Here is a 22392-nt window from a genome sequence, read left to right on the forward strand (position 1 = left end):
TCTAGGAATCTTTGTCCTTATTTTGCAACGCCTTAGGTACACTTCCAAACCTTTCAGTGTCTTATTTGGTCTACATTTAACAGGTTGTAGCTGAAGTTCTTGGAGTTCTCAAGAATTTGTGTGATTAAGAGATATTTTAACGAGAATTCTATATCTTCAATGGCAATGAAAAAAAAAAGATACCCATTAGAACCCAATTAATCATTTACGAGGTCTTTAAAACAGTCCTGACAAGAGAACAAGGCGTTAAGTCATTTTTTTTTCAAAGTTACAGAGATGACAAGTCCTGTTCTCTCGGGTATTTTCCCTAATGCTTATGTATGATTCTTCTAAAACAATAACTCGAATTATGAAAATACCCTTGGAAACCACAAGAAACCACTCATTGTTAAAAGTAGCAGAGATTAGATGATAAAACATTTGAGAATGAGATCGCTAATGAGGTTCCAAAGAATATATATAGGCCAGAAATATTTGCCATCGGGTTTGGAATAAAAGAAATATGAAGACCGAAAACTTTACCACTCGATTTTTCTTCCTGCCTTGAGTACGTATATATGAAGAGAACATGTTAATTTGACAGTACTAGTAGCTGTTTTTTGTGTATTTTATTTGTATATGAATTGAGACTGTGCTAAGAATAGGGAATAGGGAGAATAGGGAAGGAGAGGAGTGTTTTGGAGAGTAGGTAGAAGCAGAGGTAAGAAGAGAACTTAATGCTTTGTTTACCACGTAGAAAAGAACATAAGAAAATTTGCATATCTTGTTAAACATTTAGAAAAAATTGAACACGACAATTTGTTTTACCACGAAGAAGAACCAAGAAGAGAATATTTTTTACTTGCTAACCACGAAGAAGGAAACTGAGTATATAACTCCTGAGAAAAACCTGTACAGTTATCAACCAACTACTAAAAGCGAAAAAATTAAGACTATTAAATGACAAAAATAGAAAAGAAATAGATTAAAATACCTACCAAATCTACTCCCTTCTCATAGCCCTCAGTATTACCAGCAACCAATCACATACACTGACTTCTGAATATAGTAGTATGGTACATCACATAACTCCCAACACGACGAGGTCCTCCAGGGAATGAGTTGCTTAATACAAATAGGATCTGCTTAACAGGCGTTGGCGAGTCGCATAGGTAATTCCCCGCGATGTAAGACTCGTGTGGCTGAGAGCTGGATAGAACCGAACTGGCCTGAACCACACCTACATGCAGATTTGGCTGCCTGGGTGAGCCGGAGAGTGGGTGGTGTGGGGGTGAGTGGCGCTGGAATGAGGCAAGGTGGTGGTCGACGGGGAATACTTTCTTCCTTCCTGAGGCGACTGTGATCAACTAACGCAATACCGAAGGCCAGAAAGAGAGAGAGAGAGAGAGAGAGAGAGAGAGAGAGAGAGAGAGAGAGAGAGAGAGAACAGATCAACTTTTTTTTTTACTCACATGTCAAGACGAATATAGAGCAGACTATAAATATCCCACACACTCAGACATTAGTGGTGGTGACTGTGGTGGTAATTTCCCTGTCCGCTTGACGCATTTGGTTTCTTTATTTATTCATTCATTTGCTTATTTGTCACTGCTATTTTGTCGCATGTGAAGAAGGCAGGTCAAGGGCACAACACTATAAAGAAGGTTAGGTTCAAGTGCTGCTCTATACAAAAAAAATAGTTACAAGAAAGTTTAGTTCCGGGTGCGTCTTGATAATTCTCTCGACATAGCTCAGTTCAGGAAGAAGAACAAGAACAAGAACAAGAAGATAAAGCACAAATTTGTAGATTTTACAAGGAAAAGAGATGAAAGTAGGAAGTCTTGGTGGAGGAAGAGGAAAAAGAAGAGAGCAAAAGAATCAGGCAGAAAATTCTAGAGTCGACAACAAAAGAATAAAAAGTACTAACTTGTACAATAATAAGGAGGACAGAATAAGGTTGAGAGTACTAATGTAGAAGGTTTTCGTGGCGAGGTGAGCTGCAAGACAGATGAATAAAAGATAACCTAAGTAGAGGTGATTTGATCTATAGAAATGTTCGCCGTTAGATTGACAGGTATGTAATTGGCAACAAGGAATGCATTTAGTGCTATACAATAGATGTCTGTATGGATCAGTAGAGATGGTTGGGTATATGTGGGTACACTGTGAATGGAGACGCTAGTAGGTAGAACTTATTTCCTTACGTGTTTACCTTTTCTTTTCCTTTTTTTTTTTGAAGAACAGTTGACGTGACTTAATGTTCTTTCGTTTGTCGTTTTTTATTGGGCTTATTTAGTCTCCCTTGCATGAAAAATTTTAAAAAGTAACCATTAACAAAGATAGAAGAATTATTTATTATTCGTGTATTGATATTATCGCGATAAATCATGAAATATAAGGAGAAAAGAAAATGAAAGAAGGACAGATAAGAAGATTCAGCGTTAGGAATTAAACTGAGTGAATAAAAGGAGGGAATCATGTATAAGAAAGACGGAAATAAGAATAATCCAGGTGTAATGCATTAATGAGTAGCAGGTAAAATGATGCAGCATTGCGCACTGTACCATCTCGATGTCGATGAAGATTTGTAATACAGAAAACCTGCACATCATCCCTTACTGACGTTGCTTTTTTTTTTTTTTCCTTTTTAGTGTTTTGTCTGTGTGTGTGTGTGTGTGTGTGTGTGTGTGTGTGTGTGTGTGTGTGTGTGTGTGTGTGTGTGTGTGTGTGTGTGTGTGTTTGAGGGAGAGCGTGTATACCGAAAAAAAATTATATCTATATTTATTCCTCACAATATTGTTTTTCTTTTCTTTTTGTCTTTGTAACTTTTGTTCCTTGTTTGTACCGAAAAAAAGAGACACATTTAATCTTTACAACATTTTTTCTTATGTTTGTGTAATTATCCTATTTATTTCTTTTACTTTATTTAATTTTATTTCATTTACTTATTTTGTTTATCTATTCATTTCATTTTGTTATCATTAAATTTTTGCGCATGTGTTTCTTTACCTTTACTAAACTGCCAGTCATGCAAGTTACACCAGCGACCATGAAGCACCACCCATTCCTTTCCCTTCTCCATCCTTATGAGTTCCCTCACTGCCATTGTCTGTAAGTACCACCAAGTAAACCGTCCATGAACTTTATACTCTGTCTCTACGGCTTGCTTTTACTCTATCGACTCTTCCCAACAAACAGTCATTCTTGTTGTTACTCTTTCCCGTTTTGTTGTTACTGTTATGTCTTCCCAGCATACAGTCACTCTCGCTGTTATACTTTCTTGTCTTACTTCTTTTCATTTTCTCTCACGGATCGTTCATTCACTGTCATCTCTTCGTCACGTTTTGTTACTTTTTCAAGTCCTGCTCTTCCACATTCATGTTTTGCTGTTACGTCACGTCTTGTCGTTACTCTTTTATGCCTTGTTGTTACTCTTCCGTCACGTCTTATTACTCTTTTATGTCTTGTTGTTACACTTTCGATTCCTTTTAGTAAGTATTCACTATCTCATGAACTCAGCCTCTGATGATACGGGCCACAAACCTCACAAGTCTCCTGATATGATTGACAGTGTTTTTTTCATTCCTTGTCCTCAAAATCTCTCCACTCGTAAGCTTAAAAGAAAAAAAAAATAGGAATAAAAACTTGACATTCCAGTAAAGAGGACGATGAGAAATAAGAACTGGATCTGAGTTATAAAGGATTCCCCAAATTATTATTTTTCCCCCTGAGGACGACACCAGGTGGACGGGAAGACCCAAGTGTTGCAAAGTCAAACTGGTTCGGTTTCACAGACGCAGTAATGTGTATAACCTCACGTGAATGTGGTGCTTTTAGATCGTACCCTCAAACGTTTCGGTGTCTTGTATTCTTTTTCTTTTAACAAGCTCTGGCAGAAGTTTCAAGAGAGAGTTTTCATGATTCTAGTAATAGATCTCTACTTTTAACGGATTATAGTGGAAGTTATTAGAGGTTTTTAATACGAGATCTTTTTACATCATTCCATTAACAGTTCCCTACTTTTAACAGGTTATAGTGGAAGATAATAGGATTTTTAAGTGTTTTCGTAATTCTCATGATAGTGTAATAAGCATTCTGCACTGCGAGTAGAAAAAAAAAATAGGCATACTTGTAGATTGTACTTTGAAGCTTTTACATTCCTTAATAATCTCTTGTGGCGGCTAATAAGGTTTTCAGGTGTTTTCGTGATTCTGATGACAGTTAAACAAAAGACTTTGTACAGTCACTGGAAAAAAAACAACATTCATTAGAACCCCGACTAATCATCTGTGTGGTCTGTGTGAGGTTCCGACCAGAGAACAAAGAGTGTTAGAATAGGGACCCAAATTTGGTATGAACATAAATACAGAAACTTTGTTCTAACCTCAGACAAACGTGCGGCGTGTGTGTGTGTGATGGTAGTGGTGGTGGTGGTGGTGGTATGAGTTAATAATGTCCTGTCGACGAGGATGGAAAAAATAAGAAAAGAAAAGAAAAACGTGTTAATTTCTACCACCGTATTTTTCTAAAGGTGTTATCTTCCCCTACCACCATCACTGCCACCACTACCACCATCGTTGTCATCATCACTACTATTAGTACCATTCTTACCATCAGCACCATCACCACGGCAACCACATCTCCAGCATCACCACTGTTACAAACATTACCTCACCATTACCTTACTATCATCATTTGTGTCACCGTCACCACCACCACCACCACCACAGTACCCTTCCATTTATTAAGCACGAGAAACAAAGACCAGCTATAGGAAATGTCTTAAAATCATGAGGTTATTATATCTTCCCTTACAGATTTACTTGTTCTCTATTCCAGAAACACGAAATCTTTGTCCCGTTACGTGTCTAGTCTCGCAAGGTATTCGTAGGTCTGTTAACCTTGGCCACCCTACCTTGGTCGGTCCCTCATGACATTTGCTCTTTAGACTCCATAGAATGTGGTTGTAAAGCATCTGGTTCTCCTACGTTGGTATGATGTTTGTGGCTCATCGTAACTAATGTGTTTATGGTTGGTGACACATTCTCTCTCTCTCTCTCTCTCTCTCTCTCTCTCTCTCTCTCTCTCTCTCTCTCTCTCTCTCTCTGATTGCGCCCTTAATTCCCCAGTACAACATTTATAAGGTGCTCGTATCGCAAGGCCAGAGGAACGGTCGACCTTGCACGCCGGGTGGGGCCTCTGACTTCAGGCCCCGCTGGCTGCGTCCCACGCCTCACCCCGCTACTGTAATGGCTTCATTCGGTTCACTCATTCGCGAGGCTGTTGGCGGTGTGTTCAGCATGGAAATTAATGATATACTGTTTGAGCCACGAACATGGTACAAGTAGAAGCGTTTTCCTTCCCGCGGCGGAACAGCAGGCGTGACTGGTTGCTATACATGTTTACGACTGAGTCACCTGAGGGCGTGGGCACCTCCGTCTGGACTTAATAGCAGCTCTTCGTCTAGTAATTGGTTACTAATGAATGTTATGCGGTGAGGCATCCTAGAGTGACTACCGCGGTGCGGGCGCCTCGACAAGCTCTAAAATGTGAAGCAGCAGTGCTGCACGTGTTGGCCTGAGGCTGGTGGAGGGCAGCCTTATATTCTCGCTGAGCATTCACGTTTAACAATAAAGGACGTGCTGTATGTAGCCTACATATGGCATAGAGCATGTTTGCTTTAAGGGATTCGCCTGCAACAATCACTAGAAGGTAAAACGAGATAGACTTTCTCAAATCTTTAGTAACAAAATAAAGTAATCTATACATATTTGTGACACAATAGCACTCGCTTGCATCGCAGGAATCAGCGTTCCACAATCTTCGCGTTTGCTGAAATTATGATCTGTGGTGGTTATCAAGTGAGAAGGTCACCAGGCGAAGGGCAGCAAAAACTAGTGTCTCGGCCACCCCAGTCATTACGTGGTGGGGGAACCCTACCTGTGGCTAAGCTAGCGCGGCTCAGCTAGCCACACCCGAGAAGGAAGAAAACCGGCCACCAGTTTTCGTTGCCCTGTCGCCGAGGATGCCCTGTGTCTTGTGCTGTTAAGTGGTGGACATTTTTGTGTCAAGTGACACACCGGTAGTGATTTTCTCCAGCTGTGAACTGCGTGCAATGGTTTGGTGAAAACATTGACGTGTCCCATGCAGCTCACCTCTCCAGCCAACCTTTGCGAGGCGGTCTGGTTAGCCTTCAATGCGGCCCTCGGTCTGCAGTGTTGTCCATCTACCAGAGTCTGGTTACACCTGTCTGAGGACTCCACTCGGCGCAAAACACGTGAGGGGTTTTATAGTACACTTTTACTCTTAAAACGACTGGTGTACCTGGCCACTGCAGGTGACCAGGACACGTGTGAAAAGGTATTTATATCCGTAGCCTATATATCAGACAGGCGTCTCCGAGAAGGGGAGAGTAGCCACACCCACCCACCCACCCACACACACACACACAAAAAAAAAAAAAAAACTTCATTATTATCATCAAACATTCCCTAAGGGAAATATATAAATACCATCCTAACCCTTGGCAGCCGTGGACGAGAGAGGGACAGATTGAAGGACCTATAGCAGAATTTATTTACTTTTCATTAGAAACTCAGATCTGCCAGGGACCTAAAGGGATGAGGGGAGGAGGACAGCAGCATGTGAAATATATCAAGCTTGGCCACATCCAAAGCATAATGAAACCAATGACAAAGTGGAAGTAGAGCTTCAAGTGTTGGGCATGACAGCCCTGAGGCGGCAGGTGGGCTGGCGGTGGCTTGTTTTTTGTCAGTTTTCTTAAATATAACCTTGGTAGGGGACATGAGGGTCATCTGCTGAACGAACCGAGAACTAGCCGGTGACCAGGCGGAGACAAATGAAGCGATGGGACGTAGCGAGAACTACACACACGGAAAACTTTAACACCTGTGCTCGGTCGTTGAGTGCTGGGGCTGCCCTCTTCCAACACTCTCAGATGGGAGTAGCTTTTTAATGGTCGTGTCTGTTGCTGCGGAACTGTCGGTGGTGACGCGGCTACGTTGAATCGTGGTGGTGTATGTAGAGTAAAACATGAGATTATAGTTGTTGCTGTTGATGATGATGATAATAATGTTGCTTTTGTCCTTGCTAATATTGTAACCACTGCTACTACTACTGCTGCTTGTACTACTACTACTACTACTACTACTACTACTACTACTACTACTACTACTACTACTACTACTACTACTACTACTATTTTTGTTCCAAGTACTACAACTACTACGAATCCTACTCTTCTTACATAACTAGTACTACCATTTTTACGACAACTACTGCTACTGCTGCTGCTACTACTACTACTACTACTACTACTACTACTACTACTACTACTAACACCACCACCATCACCACCACCACCACCACCACAACCACTACTACTACTACTACTACTACTACTACTACTATTACCGTTACGAAAAAAAAAAACGTACCCATCGTTTTCCTAATAATTCCATTAATATCAAACAGTGGAGAGAGAGAGAGAGAGAGAGAGAGAGAGAGAGAGAGAGAGAGAGAGAGAGAGAGCTAACAACACACACCGGCAACACACACACTTACACACCCACATGCACACAAGGGGGTACGAGCATCAAGTACCAGATACTAATTAGAAGCAAAAAAAAAGCACAGACAAGAAATATTTACAAGAACTTGACGGCACTGGAACGTAAGTAGTAATATTCAAACTTATCCAACTCCCGTCTGTGTGTGTGTGTCTGTGTTTGTGTGCTTGTGCGTCTCTCTCTCTCTCTCTCTCTCTCTCTCTCAGTAATTGAAATGGATGATAATGGGAAACAGAACGCGGGAAGGCTCGTGTGCGTCCCTGAGCTGAGTAAAGGTGAAAGGTGAGGGGCAAAGCGCTGGAGTGGAGAGGACGCGTACAGGAGGGCGGGCAGTGGAAGCTATAGGCGTTACCAGAGCGGGGGAGTAGCGTAGGAGGAAGTTCTACATAGTTGTTGATGTTTGGAATTAGTACACACACTTGTTTCTTCCTTCGTTCATGCTTCCTCCTCTTCTTCTTCCTTGTATATGCTCCTACCTCTTCCTCTTCCTATTTCTTTTCCTCATTTTCTTCTTCTTCCTCCTCTTCCTCCTTGTTGCTGTTGGTGGTGGTGGTGGTGGTGGCGGTGCAGTTGTTGTTGTTGTTCTAATCCTCCTCCTCCTCCTGATCCTTCTCGTTTTTCTTACTCCACCACTACCACCACCACCATCACCTCCCCAACACCAGGCCAGCCTACACCAGCCTACCTCGCCTGTACCGTAGCGGGCGTGGCCTTGTCTTCTCTGCCAGTAAACTCACTAGACCCAAAATAGTTTAAACAGAGGATCCCGGACCTTTAAACCCCTACATCCATCACCACCTCTCTCTCTCTCTCTCTCTCTCTCTCTCTCTCTCTCTCTCTCTCTCTCTCTCTCTCTCGCGTCACTAATGTCGCTAATGTCGCCCTTTCCAGAGAGAGAGAGAGAGAGAGGTTAAGTAACTCAGGAATGTGATCTTTTTTTCCTTCTGTTTTATCGCCATAGAATATACAATTATTTTCCTACTTTGGTTTTGCTCTTTGTTATTTTTTTCCTGCTTCACTGATTTTGTTTCAAGGGAATAACTTTAGTATTCATTTATTCTTGTCGTTTTTTGTCAGTTTTTCCTTATAAAGTAGTAATAAATGGATATGCATTTCCTCTCTTTACTCATTTCTATCTCTTTTGGCTATATTGATTAAGGTCTACAAACACCGTCCTTGCTTTTCTTCTAACCCATCAGGAAATGCGTATACAATGTGTGCGTGCAGTCATAGTCAATGATCCAATATGAGTAACTTGCGTTCATTTTCATTGTGTTTTAGTCCTTCTCTTCCTGTGATATGCTGAAAAGGAGACGGTTGTCAGATCACAGGACTTAAAGGACTGAAGGAAAACACAAACACTAGAGATCAATGTAAATTATGTGACTTTGATCGCGTCTGCACTCAAGCTTATAATGCAAAGAGGCTTTACTTCAGTTCCCCGAGCATACAGATGGGCGCGGCGAGGGAGGAGGTTGTTCACACGCTGCATCAATATTTCATTCCTTGCTCGAGGTCTCGGGTCGGATGACTTGCCGAGGTCTAGGCTGAAGGCAACGCAAGATGGTTCCAGATATGTCTGGCTGCTGCAGCTTTAGGAGACGTCCTGGTTATCGGTGAGGCACGCAGCCGTAACTCTGCTGCAGCGGTTTTTTGTGTGACCCACGTGCAGCTACGCCTCGCTTGGAACGTTACTGTTGTTTTCCGCACCTCACTTGTCTCTTCTTATCCGTAATATGAATGAGGAGGAAGTAAAGTGTAAGACTGAAAGGAATACGAAAGAGATGTTGAAAGATTCAAAAGGGAGGGCAACAATTAGGAAATCAAGGACAGGAGTAGGAGCAGGAAGAGAAAAATAGCTAACAAACTTTTTGACAGAAAAAGATCACCGTTAAAACGTGCGTGTTTTAAAGGAAAAACACGACCCGTGCGCTACAAAACATAGAATGTGGTAGCAACGTGCCCTTGGCGGCCGCATAACACGAGGCATGGCACTACCGGGTGCCTTGCCAGCTTGCGGGAAGACTATCAGGTAGCAGGTAGCATTTAAGTTCATCTGTTGCTGGAAATCAGTGCGTAGAAGAGCGGAAAAGGGAAAGGAGAGGTAAGGAGTGAAGCTGTAATGGTGATGGTGGTAATCATGGGGTGAGAAAAACTGTATAGGCAATCGAAAGTGGCATTTATGTTCGTCTGCTACACGGGAATCAGTGCGTAGAAGAGCGGGAAAGGGAAAAAGAGAGGCAAGGAGTGAAGCTGCAATGGTGGTGGTGGTGATTGTGGGGTGAGAAGGACTGTTAGGCATTCAAGTGACATTTATGTTCGTCTGCTGCTGGGGAATCCGTGCGTGGAGGGACGACACGTGTAGAGGCGAGGCAAGGTTTTTACTAGTTACAACGGTGGGATGGTGGTGATGGTGGTAGTGATGGTGTGGTGATCGCTGGGAAGGAAGGACCAACGGGAGTTTGCGTCATGGTCATCTGAGCGACTACTCTCACTGGAACCAATTCTCAGCTTCCTTCTCTCCTATCCTTCTTGTCTTCTTAACTTCTTCCTCTCCGATTGTTGCTTTTATCTTTCTTCCTTTTGTTTAATTTCATATCCTTCTCTTCCGGTTATCAAGACCCCGGGTACGTTTTTTTTTTTGGCGGTGTTGTTGTTAAGTTACGGGACCAATTCCCCAGTCTTATTTGTTGAGTAAGAGAGTAACTCGAAAAAAAAAAAATTGTAAGTTTTAAAGTAACGACACAAAACTTCAGGAAAGGCATGCACAAGCTTGTGAATGTTTCATAAAACGAGAGAGAGAGAGAGAGAGAGAGAGAGAGAGAGAGAGAGAGAGAGAGAGAGAGAGAGAGAGAGAGAATGATGCAGACATTATAGAGGTGGGTTTTGCAGATTTAGTGATTCGTATTCCCTTCTCTGCATTTTGGAGATTATTTGAAGACCAGGTGACGTGTGTACATTGAGAAAGATAATTTACAAAGAAAGAAAGCTCGTTCTGAGAATTTGCCACCTGTTCAATTAAGGATGATCTTGAATATTCTGGAGGGCAAAATACAGCGACTCGAGTCATTGAAGCTACGGGGTCAGCAGGCAAGTGGCGGCCGGGTGCTGAGAGGCACCGGGCAAGTTTTAAGATCCAGTGTTTACGGCCGTTCATGTCCAAGTAAAAGTGATGAGTTACAGGCACCCACGCTTGTTTATGTCTCAATAACTTATGTTTAGGATAATATGAGTGTGCGTTTGGCAGTGTCTTATTGTTGCCTGTCTTTCCTTGTCTTGTGGCAGAAAAGGCTTGAGTTGTACAAGAGGAAGATAAGTAAACAGATGTGACTTGTCGGTAGTAAGTTGTGAGGTGCTGGTGCGAGCGGTGAAGTATGAGCCCGGCACACCCCCGCCTGATGCTAGATACTAACATCCTCATACTTTGTGTTGCAGGACGCCGGGATGAGGTCACTGTGGAAGCCGCCACCAGCGGCACTAGCGGTAATGTTGTAAGGACGTCTTCGGTGACGGGAGAGTCCGCGACCCGCGCCGTGATGGCCACCAGGCACATCCTTGTCTTCTTGGGCTTCCTCGGATTCACCATCATTTACATGCTGCAACTAAACTTGCTGGTGGCGCTGCCCATCATGGTGAATCACACAGCCATCATTGGCCACGACTACGCTCTCTCCGGGATGGGGATCCAGGTTGTGGTGAAGGACGATCAGATGATGCACTTTAGGAATAATTCCCCGCGGGAGAATAACACCTCATCTCGCACTGTTGTGGGCCATGGAGACGTGCCGAAGCTCTCCAGGCGGGGCAAAGTAATATCCGCGCATGGATCTGTGAAACAAGGCAATGTCTTCGGTCACCAGATTGTCCCAGTCCCATTTAAGGAAGCTGTGCCCGGCAAGGAAGGGGTAGTCAACACAAAACTAGACACTCGAGGAAGTCAACACGACCATAATGAACTTACCACTACTGGCCCTTTCGAAGAAGCAACCTCAACTCTCGCTCCCGAGGAGATAACCACGGAGATTTACGAGGGCGAGGAACGATACACGACAGTGGTGAGTGAAGATGGAGATCCATACTCCTCCACTGAGGCGTACACAGAAATTCCATCTGAGGAATTAACCACAATTATCCCTATTGCTCCTGCTGCAGAGGGTTCAAATAGCCAGAGTACTATTTCTACTGAAGCAGCAGCACCTGACTTCTTTGAGACCACAACGCCCATGACAATTGTTGTAGGGAAGGTCACGTCAGGATTACCAAAGAAAATCGTCACCACGACACCTCTCAGTGCAGTCATGGAAACAACAGAGAGGGTCGCCACCACCACACCAGCGTCTCAACCCGAGGAAACCACTATTGCTTCAGATGATGACGAGGCGACGACAGTGCCGGCAACTTCAGAGCTCGCTGACGATGCTCGCGAGGATATCAAGCTTGAGGTGACCGCCACTCACTCACCAATAGGAACGGAACCCAGGGCGATCTCCACCACCCAAAGCTCCGCTGCCATCTCCACCTCCACTATGGTAAGCACTGAGCGTGCCACAAATGACATAACGCTTACTGACGACACCATCATCCCCACAACTCTCGCTAATGACGAAGACATGATGACCACCACGGAGACCAGCGAAGACATGATTACCACCACGGAGACCAGCGAAGACATGATTACCACCACGGAGACCAGCGAAGACATGATTACCACCACAGAGACCAACGAAGACATAATTACCACCACGGAGGCCACAATAGTGCACGTCAAGAAGCGATCAATCGAAGCCACGCCTCAGACAACTACTACGGACAACAGCACCTTCGAGCATGATCCTCAGAAGAACGGGACACTCGAAAATGAGGACCCCGAGAATCTTCTTGACGTGACTATTAAGCTTTTCGACGAGGAACATGTCCACGGAACCGAATCTTATGTTGTGGAGTCTCCGTCCCATCAGGCCACGGAGTCTCCTCAGGAAACCTCTAGTATTAAAACTGATGCTTATGAAGAAAGTACAGAATCTCATATACTGAGTGGCTCGTCCTTCAGTAAAGCAACCGAAACATATAGTCAAGGGACCGAATCTTATGAATTAATAACTGAAACTAGTGATCAAGCAACAGAAATTAACTTAGCAGGAACTGAGAATTACGATCAGAATCAAGTGACTGAGGCTTATGTGGAGGATGCCACCACCATTAACTATGACGAGACGACCGAGTCTGGCGTAGCAAATTCCACCCTTCCCTGGTACTTGGGCGACAAGTGGGACGTCGTCAATGTTACCAGCAACAATGACAATGATACATCTTCCTCTTCTTCCTCCTCTTCCTCCTCCTCCTCCTCCTCTTCTTCCTCCTCATCCTCCTCCTCAAGTGAGAGTTCAGAAAGTGATGATGATGATAGTGATGAGGACGATGAAAGCAACGAAGGTCGAGAGTTCGATTCGCGAGAACTGGCAGAGTTGAAGCTGTACAACTCGACTCATTACCTGCACGGAGGCCGCTACACGCCCTCTGAGGACAGCGACGAGAGTGACAGTGACGAGTCCGGGGAAGACGACGATGACGATGATGACGATGACGATGATGATGATGATGATGACGATGACGATGATGAAGATGATGAAGATGAAGATGAGGATGAGGATGAAGATGAAGATGAGGATGAGAATGAAAATGATGAGGACGATGAAGATGAAGAAAATGATGAAGATGAGAACGAAGAATCGATGGTAAGTAATTAACAGAGAGAGAGAGAGAGAGAGAGAGAGAGAGAGAGAGAGAGAGAGAGAGAGAGAGAGAGAGAGATATGGCTACTGCACTGGCTTGTAAACATGACTACATTAACAAAACCATGCCGTGGTCATAGCAAGGAACGATTTTGAAATAGATTATGAACAGTGATCATTTTTTAGTTAAGACAACTCCTTTTGTCATCTGATGTCTTTTTATTTCATTATGTGTTTCAGTGTTTAACATTAATTGTTTGAGAGAGAGAGAGAGAGAGAGAGAGAGAGAGAGAGAGAGAGAGAGAGAGAGAGAGAGAGAGAGAGAATAAATCAACAATACCTTCATCCTCTCTATTTCTTAATCAGTCAATCAGTCCTTCACTCGATCATTCAGTCAGTCAATCCTCAACAGGAGGGTTACGGTGCCACTTACGGAGAGATCACACTGCCTGGCCAGAAGTTCCCGTCCACCGTGTGCTTCGAGCCTCGCATGGTGGTGCGTCCTGAGCCTCCCAGGGTAAGTGGTGACGGTACTGCAACTCACATCCCTAGCTGTCATGCTTCCTGTTTACTTCATGGAGTACCTGCCGCAGTTTTCTTGGTATGTTACTTTGTTATGTTGCCGCTTACAGGACGGAGAGTTCGTGTGGGAGGCTGAGTTGCAGGAGCGCCTTCGATCAGCCTTTTCGTGGGGCTTCCTCCTGACGCAGCTGGTGGCTGGTCGGCTCGCTGGTATCCTGGGCGGCAAGCTGCTCCTGCTGCTGGGTGTCGCCCTTGCCGCTGTGCTTACCTTGCTCATGCCTGCTGCCGCCCTCGTCGGTCCATACTGGCTGTTGGCCGCCCGCATCATGATCGGTGCCGCTCAGGTGAGGTTGGACACACTTGATCTTCACCTGAGACAGAATTGTTACCATTTGTTTTGACGATTATTTCTAGTTCATTGTTTCACAAATGAGATTTCAATGAGATTTCTTCGTACCATAAGACATCCTTCAATAGATAGCTTTTCCTTTCCTTTGCCTCATTTCTCCTCATGGCTCCCTCTCTTATTCCTCCATATCTTCCTCGCCATCCAGTAGATCCGTTCTTCTTCTGTTTCTATATCATTAAAACAAATTCATGCTGTAATTCGTGATGATGTTGAATAGGGAAACTTCTGATTAGTTTTCCTTTCGGTGAATACTTTGTCATGGTGCTTCACCAGGAACCTGGTGTGGCCTTATCTTGTCTTTTATTTTTCATTATTTACCTAATTTTGTTACAGGGTGTGTGCATGCCTGCCATGCAGGCCATGCTGGCTCAGTGGTCGCCGCCGATGGACCGCACCATTATGGCTGCCTTCACCTACTCCGGTGAGTTCTCCTGCGTGAGGAACATCACCACCTTCCTCACCTCTTATGTATCATGTCCATAGTTTGATCTTCTGAAACAAAATTAAGTCGAATTTAATAATCACATCACCATCACAAGAAATCTATTCTTCATCTCCCTCTCCTCTTCTCATACGTTGGCAGGTTTGGCGGTGGGCGCGGTTCTGGGAGGGCCGGTCTCGGAGTGGGTGGTCACAGTGATGGGGTGGCGCGGACTCTTCTACTGCCAGGGTGTGGTTGCATTAGTGTGGTGCGTTGCGTGGCAACTGCTGACCACCGAGAACCCCATCCAGCATCCCAAGATAACTCAGCAGGAGCGCCACCTCATCACCACCTCCATCGGGGTGCAACACGCGGGCCGCGGCCTCCCTGTGCCTTGGATGCACATCTTCAGGTAGAAGACGCAAAACATGCGTGACCTTCATTACATTTACCGATGGAGACAAACTGTTCCAGGGATTGCTTTATCATTTTCTTGTATACTTGTATCAAAATCTAACGGGAAAATTAAAAATGTAATCATGTACCTTTACTATTAATTGTAAATACTTAACATAATTAGAAGCTGAATGAATTAAGAATAAACAAGATTGATATAATGGATAGGTAACAGTAACACTAACACCCGCAATAGTAACGAAAGGAGGATATGACTAATGTATGTGTTTGTGTGTGTGTTCCGGCAGGTCTCGTCATGTGATGGCCGTGGTTGTGGCGGAAGTGGGCTTCTCTTGGGCCTGGTTCACGCTGCTGCACCACGCGCGGGAGTATCTAGTAACCGTGCTGCACGTGCCCGACCACCAGGTGAGCACGTCCTTTCCTACATCCCCCACTAACCTTTCTTTTTTTTTAGTTTCTCAACCTTTCCATTGTTGTTGTTGTTGTTGTTATTGTTGTTGTTGTTGCTCAAAATTCACACCAAACAAACAAAGGTTAACATATCAGAAGATAAATGGAACTGCAAAAAGCAGTCCCTTTAAATGAGAGCAACATAGTAAGAGAGGCGATAGCGCTGTGCAAGCATCAAACAAAAAATCCATTCACTACAGCAGGAAAAGCCTGAACAGAGCGGCTTTGAACATTCCAGGTGCGGGTGACGTGGGGCGCGGCCCTGATGGCCACATGGGTCACTGCCATGGTCTACGCCATGATTGCTGACTGGGTCCGCCGCACTAACCGCCGCTCCACCGTGGCCGTGCGTCGTGTCGCCAACACCATCTGTGAGTCACACACGATCGTTTTCGTTTATCGGCTTGTAGTCTCATCTACTTGCTCGGTGCATGAATTACTTAACCAACAGGCATTACGTAATGACCATCTCCCTTTCAACACTTGATAGATCGACAGATAGATATGTACTTGCATACATACATATTTACCTATATACGTACAGTACAAACATACACATACATACATATATACATACATACATAAATACATACATACATGTATAGTATACATGTATACATGTATAGGCTACATATATGAATGGACTGGTAGGTAGGTATAGATAGTTAGATACCAAGGTAAATAGACAGACTGATAGAAGGAATCTTTCTTGGAATTGAATATTTAATTACATTACTGGTGCGCATCATCATTTTTCTGAAGGTCAGGTGTAAGGCCAATTTGTGACGCCCTTCTCGTCACAGTTTCAGTGGTGACCGCGGCATGCTTGGTGGGTGTGGCTCAATCCCGCTGCTCCCCTGTGGCTGTGCTCGTGTGGTGTGCCATGGCCCTCGCCCTCGGCTTGTCTGCCGCCTTCTCGTCCTACTTCGCCAACGTGCTGGAGCTGGCACCCAACCATGCAGCAGCTGTGATGGGAGTGAGTGGCACGGCACGGGCGGTGGTGCAGGTGCTCTCTCCTCTCTACGTGGCGTATCTCACCAATGGACAGGTGAGTTGTCGCTCCTCCTTGCATTGAAGAGTACACTGTCATCACTGAAGTAAGGCATCGCTAGTTGAAGAATATTGAATATATTGTTATGAAAAACACAGTGACTGGAAAAATGTGTTTCTCACTAGCGATGATGTTACTAAGGTATTTTACACTACATGTGATACTGAGGAATGTTTATGCATTATTTTCCTGCAGGCGACTCTGGAACGGTGGCGAATGGTGTGGTACACTGGAGCCATCGTGCTTCTTCTTACCAACTGCCTCAACTTCCTGATGGTGTCGTCTAAGGAGCAAGTGTGGAATAGGCCTGTCACCGTGCCCATCTATCCTAAGCGGGAGGCTAACATCCTGGCCCAGCGAAGGACACGCCCGCCACGGCCGCACTACGTTGGCCCACCACGGGGCAACAAAAACCCAGCCTACGTCTTCACAGAACATTTGTAATACGCTGGACGGAGCCTTCTGCACCTCAGTCATGTTCCTGGTGTTGTTGTCCTGCCAGTGATAGGCTTCCGTTAGCGGACAGCATACATGTTATAAACTTGCTCATCTCTGCGAAGCTCGTGGCACAAGAAATACATCTCATTCACTTCAGTTAAGAAGGAATCCATGTATATACGTTCTGTTATCTTGCACACGAAAAGGGCGCAGTGAATTCAAATGAACTAGATACTCGTACTTCTGTCATCCATGCACGAGGCAGCAACAGTGAGGGCATAATAAAGGTTGTCAAGAAACACTGTAGCAGGAAAGTGGCACTTTGAGACAGAACTCGTGATGTGATTATATATATATATATATATATATATATATATATATATATATATATATATATATATATATATATATATATATATATATATATAGAGAGAGAGAGAGAGAGAGAGAGAGAGAGAGAGAGAGAGAGAGAGAGAGAGAATTTGTTCTCTTTATCGTTGTAAATGTGTTATTAATTTTCGTACATACTCATATATTAAAAAAAAAAAAAAGGAAATCACCCACGCGTAAGTTAATGTTTCATGTGTACATACAACTTTTGCTATTATGTATTTATATCGTAAGTTTCGCTGAATATCATGTGATGTAATATATATATATATAAATATATTCCATGAATATCGTGCTTGATATAGACTGAACATTCTTAACGCCTCCTGTAGGCGGTAGACGGGCGGGCTGCTGCCACAGCTACTGCCCAATTGCTTCACCGCCCTCGAGGAACAAACACTGTGTGTGTGTGTGTGTGTGTGTGTGTGTGACAAACTTGTTGCGGATGTACGTCAGTCCCAGGCTCTGCAGCAAGAGTGTGCCTGTGAGGACTGCGTGCAGTATTATCCGGCAGATACAGCTGGTTGCCATTTGTTGTGGTGCCCAAGCGTGCCGTAACGCTCTTACCATTGTAAGTAACCCTATAATGATAAAAAAAAAAATAAATAAAAATAAATAAATAAATAAAAAAAATATATTATAAAAAGATACATGAGCCTATGATCTTAACCTTACTTATTATTCAAGTGATCTATAATTTGTTTTCAAAAGTATGCAATAGAAAAGATAATCTCACGGGTGTTTTTCACGGAAGCAGCTGCTGTGATGGAATTATCTGACATGAGATTATGACCACAGGTGACAGTATGGTGGCTGGTGCTCTCGATTGTCTTCACTGTCCGTATACTACTGTGGTATTTCTGTCTGGCATCAGAATGCCTTTGAAAACAGCCGAATTCAGTGATGCATAGCCACGTCACTGTAGGAAGACTTCTTATAAGATTATATCTAACTGTTCTCTGAGCATTGAGTGTATTTGCAATTATGGTATTTGTTAATACAAGCTGGTTTGTAGCAAGAACACAGTCATGTGCATTAATCAGCAATACTCTAAAGTTTACCTTCTGCTTATAACATATATGGAGAAATTTTCCTCTATAAAAAGATGATGATAATTGCACTCCCCGATTCGAACGGAGAGATTGGAACTAGATCCACCAATAAGAAACACCCACATGCCCCTACGTCACAGGAAGGACGTCAGTCACGTCACGTGACAGCCAGAAAGTCACAGTGTCGGCCATGTTGACAGAGCGCAGACACCACAGTGGAGGAAGTAAATCAGCTCCCGCCCGCCACGCTGGTCGTTACAGTACCAAGACAGACCGTTTTAATCGACGGAACTATTCAACATACTCACCTGAAGAATCTGATCAGCTAAGTTCTAAGTTAAACTCACTTATAGAACAGGGCATGGGATCAGCAGTGAGAAAATACAAACCTCATTTTAACTTATTTAATAACATACCTATAATTTCCTTGTTGAGATTTGTCTCTCGTTATAACTCCAAGAATTGATAGATTAATAATATTGTCAAAATGAGACAGATGAATATAGGGTTTGGACGGCGGTCTTGCAGTCAGTCTCAAATGACAAAGACGAACGTCTCGGACAACGGATTCAAAGCTTCAATGCGCGCGCGCGCAGACACACACACACACACACACACACACACACAGTCAATGTTTTAATTATGTTAGAGACGGCTGGACAGAGCAGGTTTAGTTGTTGTGATCTCAATAGATTAATATCGGGAAGACAGAAGGATGGTGATGTAATACGTAACCAGATGGTGAAGGTCGAAGCAGCGACTCGGAAATTGGTACAACTCATACGTCTGTCAGTACCAAGGAAATCCTGGGCATTACTATGGTGCAGGGAGACGGTGACTGCAGTTTATTATTGTTGGTAAGTGACCTGTGTGGAGGATAATAGGTATTAAACTGGGGGAATCTGAATGACAGCTATACATAATGTGTTTATCCCTTTTCTGTTCCCTCCAAGCATCACGTGCAATCCTATCATGACTGATGATAAAAAAGAAAATAGATATAGGATATATATAGGAAATGGTGTTATATTAAGGTAAGATAGGTTAGATCATGGCGCAGTCCCTCCATTAGGCAAGATTAGATAAGTATCTCGGGGTGCTTGTACTGGATGTGGCCAACAATTAGGATTTCTGGATTTGGGATTCGAAATTTGCTGATTAGTTTTATTCATAAATCATATAGATATCCATTGATTTTTTCATAGTTATATCTAAGCAAAAATCTTGTGCCGTTATTTCCCTTCATTGTTCTGTGACTAAGACTATTTTGACAATTTAACTTGCATGACAATTAGTACATTAATAGTTGCAGTAGGTGTTCTAAGAAGCAAAATGAGGCACTTGAAAAACATTTAACCTAACACACATGAAGAAAATGTGTGGATACGCCGGGCTTATATGTGTGTTCCTAGCTTCCTCTTAAGATTCGTGTACTGCAGTGCTGTTGCAAAGAGACAGGTAATAATATGTGGAGAAGGATTTGCTGGGCAGAACTTGTGAAGTTTAATTTCGTGTGCAAATGAACTGGATATAACTGCAGCAAATTCAACATTAGGCTACTCTTTGGCTCCATGTCTGTCGCTCCTTGTGACTTCCATTCACTTACTGTTCTTCAAACTCTTCTCCTTAGTGACTCATGCTGGCTTATTACCTACTTATATACAATATCTGTTCCATCTAGATAATTAGATTATATTCCAGAATCTCAATCATCTTTGCTGCACAACATAAAGAGCCACAGCTTCACAATAAACCAGTACAACATTAAACCATACTGAACACTGTTAGCCCAGGCTCTGTCCACCCACTGCAGGAGATGAGGCTAGCCTCACCCCAAGCAGGTGATGCATTGTCTGCAATCCAGACATTCCGAGATATTTTAGACGATATCCAGCACAACAGTACGTATACTTGAAGATGGACTACATCACTTCTTGAAATTAAAAAGGTCTCAGATTGAATGTAGGTGTAAACCATTGAGTAGTGTAGGATTGGTGCATTTGAGGCAGAAGATTAACAGTACGTACTTATTCTTGGGAAATTCTTATTCTTTAGAATTCCTTGCAAAATTCATTACCATTATAACAATGTAGAAATGGAAGCAAATAATGTTATTCACTGTTTTGATTTTCCATGTCATTGTTAATGCACACTGTGTTTGAGGATTGACAAGAAGGTTAGGTTTTGATTAAAGAAAGAAGTAAATACGCCATCTAGCCATCCCAAGAGGCCTCTTAATAGAGCTAACTGTTTGTGTCTTTTAACTATTTAACATTTTAAACATTTTATTAAGAAAAGATGAGAGTTTAGAGACAGAAATATAAGACCAGAAAGGAAATGCATAAGTATCGGAAGAATACAGTTTTCAGGCATTCTGAATTGTGAAGTCAGTACGTATATTGCTTTTCAACTAGGTCGTATATGTTTAACTTTTCCTGGACATGCCCCTACCTGAAGCCACACTACACCATACAGAGTTGACTCTTGTTCCCCAGATGCACTAGCATCCTCCCAGACACCTCCAGTAAGGCCTATATGTACTAGTTTCTGGGTTGGGTATGGGGTTCCTGCCATAGGAATAAACCCCCATTAACACATCTGGGAAGTAGCAGGTGGATATGGCTGTACTGAAGATATTGCTGAAGTGTTGCAAGTGTAACAGTGAGAGGAATTTAATAACTAAATCTAACCTTTAAAAAAAAAAAAAGACTGACTAACCACTTAGTGGGACTATTTGGTATCGATCAGTCTTTTGGCTGCACTTTAACTGCCGTTTTCCAGTCTTGCTTACTTCTTACCTAATTTATCTAGCTACAACAGTGAACAGTTAGCTGCTCTCGACCTGTACTAACCTGCCAAAGGTTGACTGTTCTGAACAGACGGACCAAGTTATGTTCTCATAATTCTTTTCTTCTCTCCATGCTTTTGTACTCTATAAATCCATTCCATCATATTTGTGTTTTTATGTTTTAATCTTAGTAAATGTTCATCCACTCCTTTATTGTAAATTTCTAGTATCCATTTTTCTTCCATACCCACTTCCAAATAGTAGGTCCCCCCAATCTGACTCCTGGAGGTACATTAGTCTCCCTTGTCTACGTTCCTCTTTTCTTATGTCTGTATCTTCCTTTAGTTTTAGTTCCAGTAATATATGATAATTTTTCCAGTGGGATGTTTATATTGATTTCATCCGCAATCTCTGGTGGTTCCTTTGTAAATATTAGGTCTTGTCTTGAGGATTTATCATCAATCCTAAACCTGATGTTTTCTTGAGCCCTGCCCCCCCTGAATCCTCTGTGTCATAAAATGTTCCATAATCATGTTCAGTCATATATATATATATATATATATATATATATATATATATATATATATATATATATATATATATTCACAAGAATTTTCACACCCTGATGTAATTTCCTTTCAACATACCTCTTTGCAGTTGAAATCTCCTATCATTACAATCTTGTTTCCTTTTTCTAATGCTTTGCTTATTGAGAGCTTTGTGTCACTTAGCATCCTGGCATTGTTGGGCTTGCTCCATGATCTCATATTTGGTGGTACATAACACAAAGAAAATTATCTTTTTTTTTTTTTTGCTTCTACTTTTAGTGTAATCCACGGTATGCCTTCTCCAAAGCCAACGTTCATCACTCTTAATTTTTTTTCTTGGTCATTACCATAATTCCCCAACCCTGTTTACTTTTTCTGTTTTACATAAATATTATACTGTCCTCTGTAAACACTGTTTGGTTTTTGTAGTCCCCATTACATCTGGCTATGATTCTTCTAAATTCATTAAATTCAATAATCCTTGAGATAAGTCCATTCACATTAGTTTAGGCCACTTTCAGTGCTAATACCAACCCCTGTGGAACTCCACTTGGACTCTTTTCCAGGCCTATTTTTTATCTCATGATTGTTCTCATTTCTCTTGTC

At 42.8% G+C, this 22392-nt stretch overlaps 1 protein-coding gene across 3 annotated transcripts in view; it reads left to right on the top strand.

Moving 5' to 3' along the window:
* LOC123504395 overlaps nt 1–17368 on the top strand; it is a 76696-nt gene extending 59328 nt beyond the window's left edge. Inside the window, exons 1-11 of one of the 3 annotated variants that reach the window (XM_045254856.1) lie at nt 5976–6256; nt 11004–12208; nt 12239–13303; nt 13713–13817; nt 13933–14166; nt 14565–14652; nt 14815–15064; nt 15357–15474; nt 15758–15890; nt 16323–16567; nt 16766–17368. In XM_045254856.1, coding sequence (XP_045110791.1) covers nt 6124–6256; nt 11004–12208; nt 12239–13303; nt 13713–13817; nt 13933–14166; nt 14565–14652; nt 14815–15064; nt 15357–15474; nt 15758–15890; nt 16323–16567; nt 16766–17014 — 3825 coding nt within the window. In that variant the 5' untranslated portion in view covers nt 5976–6123 and the 3' untranslated portion in view covers nt 17015–17368. Of the gene's footprint in view, nt 1–5975; nt 6257–11003; nt 13304–13712; nt 13818–13932; nt 14167–14564; nt 14653–14814; nt 15065–15356; nt 15475–15757; nt 15891–16322; nt 16568–16765 lie in introns of those variants that run through there. The other 2 variants (XM_045254854.1, XM_045254855.1) reach the window with 2 other exon arrangements.
* The last annotated feature ends 5024 nt before the right edge of the window (nt 17369–22392 follow it).

Source organism: Portunus trituberculatus, chromosome 16, assembly GCF_017591435.1.
Source record: "Portunus trituberculatus isolate SZX2019 chromosome 16, ASM1759143v1, whole genome shotgun sequence".
In the NCBI taxonomy this organism is placed as follows: domain Eukaryota; kingdom Metazoa; phylum Arthropoda; class Malacostraca; order Decapoda; family Portunidae; genus Portunus; species Portunus trituberculatus.